Here is a 9313-nt window from a genome sequence, read left to right as displayed (position 1 = left end):
TACATAGTCAATGATTTCTCGGAATTCTGATACATATTCAATAGTTGTTTAGCATGCAGACCCCCTCTTGTTCTTATCAGGGGGATGCAACTCCTCTTCTGGTATTTACAACATCTATTCTCCTCCTTGCCTGATGACTTCCGTGAGGTCTCACTCCTTATCTGCATCCTTCCTGCTCTCCCAGGCCCCTTGTTTCCCTGTGCGGAAGGGAGAGAATAGTGTTGTGAAGGAATCCCTGGCTTTAATTGCATCCTGCGACCTTGTGGCTGAAGGGATGCTCAGTAGCAGTTGCTTTGTCCTGTGTTCATTTGCAGATTTGACTAGAGGAGTTGATCCAGCTTCCTCTCTGAGTTCTGGAACTGAAACTCTGTCGGATCGCGCAGGTACGTCATAGCTTTGAAATTCTTTAGAGAGCTTTTGCTGCCCGTTTCAGTGCCATTTCATGGCACAGTCCCCTGTACGCTCTGCTACTCAGTTGATGTTGTAGTGTGTGACTGAAACTTTTCATGGGTCTTTGGTTGCAGAAGTGCCCCCAGTGTGGGCCCTGCCCGGTCATCGGTTTCCTCCTGTGCTGGAGCCCAGCTGGAATCCCAGCAGTGAGTACTCTGTCTTCACTGACTTGGCTGACTCGCCGCAGATCTTCAAAACTTCATGCACGTGATATTTAACTTCATACATTCTGTTAAGGTCCGGAAAGAGAAGAGGATGAATACAAACGAGGAAAATACTCTCAGGGCTCATCCCGTCTCCTGAAGCGACTGCTGAAGGAAATGGAGAAGGCAGAGCGTGGTGGGTATACTTCAGTCTGTTCACTGTGGGACCTGGGAAGCTGAGGTGTGATATGCAGGTGTGGGCAGGCTGTAGCCTGCACAGCAGGAAGGGATGGGTCAGAGCCGTGCTGCAGCCGTGTTCCATGTATCACCTTGCAGGTGCTGTCAAGCACCAGAGCTGGTCTGCTGCCAGATGGTCTGCATCCAGCCAAGACCCAGAGGCAGCTGCTCCCCCAGCACAACCATTACTTGTCAGAGCTGCTTTGTGCAGTCGTTGGCACCCAGATGGCAGCAAGTGGCAAGCGCTGTGCTTCTGTTCATCCAAAGCCCTCCGTGCAGCTGAGCAAGTTCAAGGCAGGAGAAGCATCCCGAGCAGGGTTGGCTGCCTTTGCTAATGCTGGAAATGAGGTGGAGATGCTAATTCTGAAGGCTTGGACTGTGTGTTAGAGCTTGGATTTCAGCCTGCAGCTACCTGGCTGTGATGGGCTGGTGACAGCACAGAATGTGAGGGCCTTGCACAGGAGCTGATTCCTCAAGAGGTGTGAGGGAGTCAGCATTGTCCAATAGCTGGGAGGGCCCAAATGCCTTTGGGTAACAGAGGGGCTCACAGTGTACTTGGGGGTGGGGGGCCTGGACTTTACCTGAGCTCGGGATTGGAGAAGCTCAGTTTTTGATGAGGGCACGTGACATCCCACTCCTACTGCCCTGCTTTCTTTCTAAAGGAACGGACCAACAAAGTGAGCGGGATGCACTCCAGGAAGGTGGATATCCCACACTGCCGGTCCCGGATGCACTCCAGGAAGGTGGATATCCCACACTGCCCATCCCGGACAGAGGAATGCAGGCAGCACCAACCAGCATGCCAGGTAATTTCTGTCCCATGATCATACGGTGTCACAAACCAGAGTCACTGCGTGCCTGCAGGCTCTTGCTGCCAGCTCTTGCACACCAGGTCAGCAGCCAGACCTGAGCGTGTGAGCATAGAGCACATGTAAAAGAAGCAGGAGTGTTTCTCCCCTGGGCTGGCTCTGGCTGTGCCCTGTGCTGGCTGAAGCCTGACCTTCAGCCTGGGGGGCGTCCCACAGGAGAGCTCAGGACACGCATGCCGGGAAAAGCATGAGGGATTCTGCTCTGTAGCTCTCCCCACAGACCAAGCCCAGACCCCAGAGTACAGCCCCAGCTCTCGGCCCAGAGGAGGACACGGGTAGTGCCTGTGCAGCCTCTTCGTACCCAACGAGAGGTGGAAGCAATCCTTCTTGTCCTCCGGTGCTTCGGCACCAGAGATGGAGGCACCCACTGACAAAATGACCTCTTGGGTCCATGAAGCACACTGAGAGATTATCTGTAGCGCAGCTGAAGGTAACGTGGGACATTGTCTCATTTCTTCCAGGGATGAACACAGGCAAAAGCACAGAGGCTGCTGCTCACACATCTGTGCGGAAGCGCCGCATTCCGGTGACGGTCTCAGCGATGCTGCTGCCTGCGCTGGTGCTGGCCGTTGGTACTGTGATATGGGTGCTCAAAAACTACCTGTGAGTTGGCCTTTCCCCAGAACACCTTATTGCTGCATTTGGCAATGAAGCATTTGTGGTGCCAGGATCCTGGACGGCCAAATCAGCCGCTGGCAGTACACTGCCAGGACTCAGGTTGCAAAGTCTTTCAAGTTTCCCCTTATTTCCTGTCAGTGAGTAGTGCTTTCTGAAACTCATTCTCACAGAGCGCGCAAGAGGGAAAAGAGAGCAGCAGAAGCAGCAGATGGAGCTGGGGAAGGCAACGAGACAGACTCTGACCCAGTCAAACAAGAATCTCCGTAATAGCTCCAGTCTGTTCCATTCTGCCATTGAAGAGGCCAGAAGTCTTCAAGGTCATCTGGAAGACCTGGAGCTTGAACTCAAAGCCATGAAAGAGATCCTTGGGAACAGTCCTGAGTGCTGCCTTCTGTCAGAGGATGGCCCTGAATGTGAGAGCAGAGCTTTTGTCCTTCATCCTGCATTCTCCAGGACAGGTATCACCAGCAGTTTGAAGATTCTTAGCTCGACACAGCTACATTCCTGTTGAGGGTCCTAATGAGGACCCAGAAAACGAGCTTCCTCTGACTGCCGGACAATGCGTAATGTCTTTGGAGATGTGGGTGAGAATGGCTGGTTTCAGGGAGAGCTGACAGATGGCACAAGAGGACTGGTCCCTTCCAATTTGGTTGCGGAGCTTTCAGATGATGAACTGGATACACCTGGAGATCCTGTCAGAATTCCTGCATTGCTCCATCTGCAAGACTACCATTGTTCCACTCAATGGAACAACTCGATGTTGAGCAGAATGTGGTTGAGCTCCTTCGGGAACTCTCTGAGGCGACTGACAGCGGAACTGCATAGCTTTATTGTATATGAAAAACAACCAAACAACTGTCCCCTCCCTCTCCCTTCCCCTCGCACCCCCCTACCCCCCCCCCAAAAAAAAGACAAAAAAACCCCAAAAAAACCCTAAAAAAACAACAAAAAACAACCCACCCTCAATAAAACAAAGAACCAAAACCAATTAAAATCTCAACGCTGTTCTTTTTCTGGGATACACTGAGGTGACGCTTCTTCTAGCTTAGACTTTGCAATGAGTTTGTGTCACGGAGTTCTCTCTAGAGCTCACTCGGTGACAGCGGGAACAAACCCAGGGAGAGAAGGAACAAAGAACCTCCCCTCTCTAACAGCGCGGTGCGGGGGCAATAAAGAACTGGGGGGGGGGTTGGCACTCACCTCTCATCGGGGTACCATCCCATTCTCTGCAAGCCACGATGTTGTGGGAAGCTGTGGAGGAACTGCTCAAATGTATTCTCTCTAAGAGAGGGGAGCAGGTATCTCCTAAATACATATCCGAGCTGGTAAAATGGGCTCATATGAATGGACACCTTCAGGAGGTGGCACTGATGTTCACTGTAGCCGAATGTCGAGAAATAGTCGACCATATGTGGGACTTTGTTATCTCCAAAAATAAGGAATACAAAATAAATACACTGAAGAATATGCAAGCCGAGCGGCAGATTGCTGCTGCTGTGGTACAAGCTCTATCCGGACCTAGTGCTCAGTCAAGGTCAGAACTTGACTCCCTGTTACCAGGAGTTTCGTACTCCGTTTGCTCATCAGCCTCACAAGTCAGGGCTGCCGCAGAAGCCCCGAATAATCCCCCGTCCTCGACCTCTTCAACGTCTCTGGCAGATCCAGTTTTGGCTGGTGAGGAAGGTGCGGTGGGGGGGGGGCTGAGGGGTGTGCAGAGCAGCAAGAAGCTCCTGAGAGTGAAAGCGACTCGGATAATGGTGGGAATGAGAAAGCATTGGAGGAACATAATAAAACATTAACTGAGGAGCTGCAGGACTTAGAACTGCGTACGAAGGAGGCATCAGTCTCTTCAAGCGTTTCACCGATGTCTTTACAGCCCCTGTCTATGCGATTCCCCCCCACATGTAGCGATTCTCCACCTTTGCGTTGGTCTGGAGTCATTAGAGGCATGATATTGGAGGGACCGTGTCAAGCTGTGTTTCAGCTCGCTTGCCCGCTGATAGACGATCAGCAGGGAGCTGCTCGGTGGGAAGTGCATCATTGGAAATTGTTACAGCAGGCTGGTAAGACTGTGACTGACTATGGGATACGATCTGAAGCTTCTAAGCAAATCATTCAATGGATTTTCACTGAGGATACTCATATGACACTAGACACTTCTAATCTTGTGCGGTTGTTACTAACACCACCAGAATACGTTGTTGGTCTCATCTCAAGGCAGAAAATAGCATCCAGCCTTTATAGTAACTGTGTTTGTGTGTTTCTTTCCTAGTGGAATTGCTTTGTAACTTGCGGTGTAATAAATAATATTAGTAATGGTTTGACATAGTGTGTGATTTTCTGTGTTACCAATGCAGTCTCAAGAATTAGAATTTTAGGCATTATCCATAGATCAAATGTGTGTTAAAGAAAGGATTTGATGTAATCAGTGCTGTAATCTATGGGAATAGCTCTTTTAGTATGTTAGTACTGCTCACTCATGATGTTATTAGCCTATTAATTAGCTTTTCTTAATTTGCAAAGACAAAACCTGGAAAGGAATCCCAGGCAAAGGGATGACCCTGTATTGTAGAATGGATACGTCTCTTACACCCAACTAATTGGGATTTTAAAAATATGACCATGCATCACTTGAGACAAAAGTGCATACTAATAGAACTAAATTTGATAGTTTATTCTGTTTTCCAGGCAGCTGTTCCACTTGGGCTCTGTATCACGCACTGGCCATGCGGATATGGTGTACAACTGGAAGAAATCCTTCAGACCCTGAATGCAGGAGAGAATCTGTGATGGGTGAGAGAGGAAAGGTGCACTTTGAAGCAGGGAAGGCCCTGCTGGCACCGCCTGTCGCAGCCACCACCAACACGGTTTGCTGTTTCTCAAGGGTCAATAAGTAATAATGCCCCTAGTGATACTCCAGCACATTTGTCCTCTAAAACTGGTTCTATCTGACATGCAACTTCATAAAGTTCAATTATCAATTATTAGCTCAAAGGCATGGTTTTGAGCATCCTAAAAGCATTTGTTGCACAATAGTTAGTGGCCATTAAAAATCAATATATCAGAGTATATGAAAGTTGAAGACTTTTCCTAACTAGTGACATGTGAACACAATGGGACCCTCATGGATTTATTTCCAGGTTGCAGAAACTTAGGTTGCAGAGCAAACGAGTTTGTTCTTTTTAGTAGGTTTAACAGTAATGTTGTTATCTGTGTTTGACTTGTCTCTTTTTTCACTTCTAGAGGATTGTCAATCGAGGTCTTGATTGAGTTATAATGGTTATGTTATTAATATAAGTAGTGTTGTTATTCTATAGGCAGTAGCTTGCTAATTAATAAAAAAGGGGGGGTCGCCGCGCTCCGACCCCGCAGAGCTCCACTCCATGCGGTACTTTGAAATAGGGATGACGGAATCCGGCCCCGAGCAGCCCTGGTTCTTTGAAGTGGGGTACATGGATGGCGAAATCTTCGTGCACTACAACAGCTCCGGTCGGAGGTACTTGCCCCGCACGGGGACAAGTACCAGTGCTGCGTGGAGCACGCCAGCCTGCCCCAGCCCAGCCTCTACTCATGAGGTGAGTGAGGGGATGTGGGGCTGGGGGGCTCAGGGCTGCCCCTTCCCCTGCTGACAGCCCTGCCTTCCCCCAGAGCAGTCACAGTCCAGCCTGGTGCCGAACGTGATGGGGGTGGTTGTCGCCGTTGTGGCCATTGCCATCATGGCTGGCGTTGGATTCATCATCTACAGACGCCATGCAGGTAAAAGTGGAGGGGTGTAGGAGGACAGTGGGGGCTGTGGGGGGATTTGAGGCTCCCTCAGGAGCCCTCAGCCTGGCTGTGATGTGAACCTGTGCTGATGCATCTCTCTGTCTGCAGGGAAGAAGGAGAAAGGCTACAACACGGCGCCCAGTGAGTGATGAGGGCAGCGCTGTCCCCCACCTCTGCCCAGTGCCAGGGCAGCATTGGGGTCCCCGCTTTCTCCCAGGGTTCCCCTTCCTGGTGCTCAAAGCTGCTCCATGCCCCACAGCAAGAACAGGGCTGGGGGTCATGGCTGTGAGAGTCCTTCCTTGTTTTCTGGCTCCAAGCTTGCTTCCTGAGGTGTTTCTTGTGAGAAGACTCTCAATGATTTATTGAAGTGGCAAGTAATGGGTGCTACCGTGTGACAATCAATATCACTTTTTGGGTATCTGAATATTTGAAAGCACCTTCCTTCAGAGCTGTTTGCCTCCAGAAGAGTGCTCAGGACTGTTTATGAGCGGAAGATCTGGCCCGGGACTAAATAGCTCCAGCTTGGTGTGGGAAATGTGGGTAATGAAGCCATCGTGCCCTGTGAAAAACAGGATGCGGATGGGTATCCCTGCTCCCTCTTATCTGCTGGCAAGGCTCAGAAGATGGGAACAAAGGAATTTCTGCTAAGATCCCAGAGCCAGAAGCTTCCATTCCAAGGAGTGCTGACTCAACTACTTTGGATTCGAGCTGTCACTCCAAAGAGAGCTGACTTGACCACTTTGGACATATAAATAAGTTGGTGCTACCATTGGAAATTGTCATCGTGGTCACCATTAACAGAACAACGCCTGACGACCCACCACGACTGAAGACCAATGACTGAACTACAAACCTCGATGGATCCATGGTGGTGAATATCTCCCTCTTGCTTCCTACAGAGACTCCTTGCTTCTATTTCATATTTTTACTGCATTCCCTTCCCCATCACCCTACACCATAATAGCGTCCGTCCTCCCCTTCCCCATCTCCCTGATAAAGTCTTGTAATAAACTGGTCGGACCAATGTTTGAACCGTTGTTTCTTAATCCTGCACCAGGTATACGCATATCAAAGAACCTTGCCTCCCTCCTACAAACTGGGCTGAGACAATGGCTCTTCTTACCTTACAGGCCAGGAAGGTGGAACCAGCAACTCGAGCACAGCTGCGGTGTGGGGCTGGGGGTTGGAAGGGGTCCCTGTGCTCCTTGTACTCCTTGTGGTGCTGCACCAGGGCTGGGCTGAGACTCTGCAGGGAGCTGAGGGTTGGGATGTGAACGTGGCCCTATGGGACACCATCTCTTCTTCTTCACACAGGAAGTAACCAAACCGTCTGAGTGCTGTGCTTCAGCCTGCAAGGGGCCAACTGGCCACACGAGCATTTGGGGTCGGTGATGAACACAGCCCCATCCCCTCTACCTCTCACATCTCCCTCTGCTTCCTATGCTGTTATGCTTTTCCTGTGCTGCTTCTTGTGAAATAAAGTGTTGGGCTGTTCTGTGCTCAGCCTGCCTGCATTCTGCTCTGTGCTGTGCTCAGGGTTGGGGTGGATGAGGGGACCTCTCCTCATCCCTCCTCCCCCCACCCCACACTCTTTGCCCATTGCTCCATTTCACACTGCTGCTCTCCTCCTCCCCTTTGCACTCCCTGTGCTATCTGCACCGCTTTGGCATGAAGACATGACTGGAAAGTTCATCTAGTATTGGGCTGAGCTGTGCTTCCCCCCCATAACCCACAGTGCTGCCACAGCCACATTCTGAGGGCAGACACCCAGCTTCCATAACCAACCATGCACTGAGGCTGAGCTGCCCACACCCCCCATCCCAACCTGCTCCTCTACAAAACATCTCCACTTTATTCCATACAAATCCCAGAGCATCCCACTCTTCCCATCCTGCAGCGGGGAGCGGAGACAGCCACAGCTCCCCATGTCCCATCGCATCCCACTCCAGCTGCCCTGTGGTCCTCAGTGCTGCAGCAGCCGGCTGTAGGGTTGTCTCGCTTCAATTTAGGAGTGAGGCAAAGGTTCTTTTGATATGTTATGCCCGGGTGAGATTAAGAAGAAGAACATTCAAATGTTGATCCGTTTATTGGAAATACATTCCAGTTTATTGGAAATAATAGACAGTTGATTCCAGTTTATTGGAAATAATAGACAGTTGAGGAGATGGGGAAGGGAGAGGGACAAATGCCAAAATTAGGGTGATGGGGAAGGGAAAGTAGGCGATAGAAAAAGGTAGAAAAGAGCAAGAATTACGTTAAAGCGGGGAATAGTCACCTCCTGAATGCAGCAGCGTCCCATAGCACGTTGTTAACGTTGGTCCGGGGCAAAATAAGCGTAGGGGAGAGCAGCAGCGAAGTAGCAGGCCACAGATCGATGAAACGCAGAGAAGATGGTCAGAATAGCGAGGTCTCAGGAAGTGGAGTCTTGGGCAGCGAGGTCCCTCAGAGCAGAGTCTCGAGCAGCAATCCCAGAAGAGATAATAGGCAGCAGTAGGACAACGGTGGAGGAATCTGAGGTCAGATACCTAGATGCCCACAAAGGTCCTTCAGCATGCAGGCATCTTCTTCAGCATGCAGGCGCTCGCATAGAGAGGCATCTGATGACAGAAAACATCCTTGTTTCCATAGTGAGGCATCTGGTGTCAAAAAACCTCAAATTTGGGGTTTGTCCGTGCCCTTTTTATCCTTCTTTCCAGCCTTCGAGACATTTCGGGACCGCTCAGGTCAGAGTCCTGTGATTTCCTCAGAGTTGTCAATCTTCCTTGAGATGGGCCAACATGGAAGACCACTTGAGGGACATTAGTCCTCAGAGATGGCCATCTTCCTTGAGATAGGCCAACACAAAAGACCACTTGAGGGCCATTAATCAGTATCTTATCTCCCTTTGGTAGCTCCCCGACTTGTCCATCTCCTAAACAAAGGGATTTCTCGAACCTTGGTTCCTGTGTGTCTCAGTCCTGGAACCTTGGTCAGGACTTGCCTGAACTTGTCCATTTCAGCAAACTTTGAGACAGTAATGTAAAAAGCATGGCCTCTTACAAGGGTCCATTGCGGGTCCTCAGTTCGGTGGGTGTCCCCATCTCAGCCATCGTGTCATGCTCCAGCACCACAACATGGTCTGCCTTCTCCAGCATCTGGGGTTGATGGCTGATGAGCAGCATTGACTGGTCCCCCCTGTTGGGTATTGGGTAGGTTTGTGGCATGGCATTAAGCTGGTACATTCGGTGTTAC

At 50.3% G+C, this 9313-nt stretch overlaps 2 protein-coding genes across 5 annotated transcripts in view; one reads left to right on the top strand and one right to left on the bottom strand.

The window, feature by feature from the left end:
* LOC146752697 (uncharacterized) overlaps window positions 1–3311 on the top strand; it is a 7075-nt gene extending 3764 nt beyond the window's left edge. Inside the window, exons 3-8 of the mRNA XM_085531442.1 lie at window positions 315–383; window positions 525–596; window positions 688–789; window positions 1493–1636; window positions 2161–2302; window positions 2488–3311. Of these exons, the coding sequence (XP_085387568.1) occupies window positions 315–383; window positions 525–596; window positions 688–789; window positions 1493–1636; window positions 2161–2302; window positions 2488–2584 (626 nt within the window). The 3' untranslated portion in view covers window positions 2585–3311. The remainder of the gene's footprint in view (window positions 1–314; window positions 384–524; window positions 597–687; window positions 790–1492; window positions 1637–2160; window positions 2303–2487) is intronic.
* Window positions 1–9313, bottom strand: part of LOC146752688 (receptor-type tyrosine-protein phosphatase T-like) — a 278647-nt gene that overhangs the window by 85594 nt on the left and 183740 nt on the right. The gene's annotated exons all lie outside the window — the stretch shown is intronic.

This window comes from Coturnix japonica, unplaced genomic scaffold (genome assembly GCF_054131305.1).
Source record: "Coturnix japonica strain WE unplaced genomic scaffold, WE-NBRP24 Scf042, whole genome shotgun sequence".
NCBI lineage: Eukaryota > Metazoa > Chordata > Aves > Galliformes > Phasianidae > Coturnix > Coturnix japonica.
This window is presented reverse-complemented; position numbering and strand designations above follow the sequence as displayed.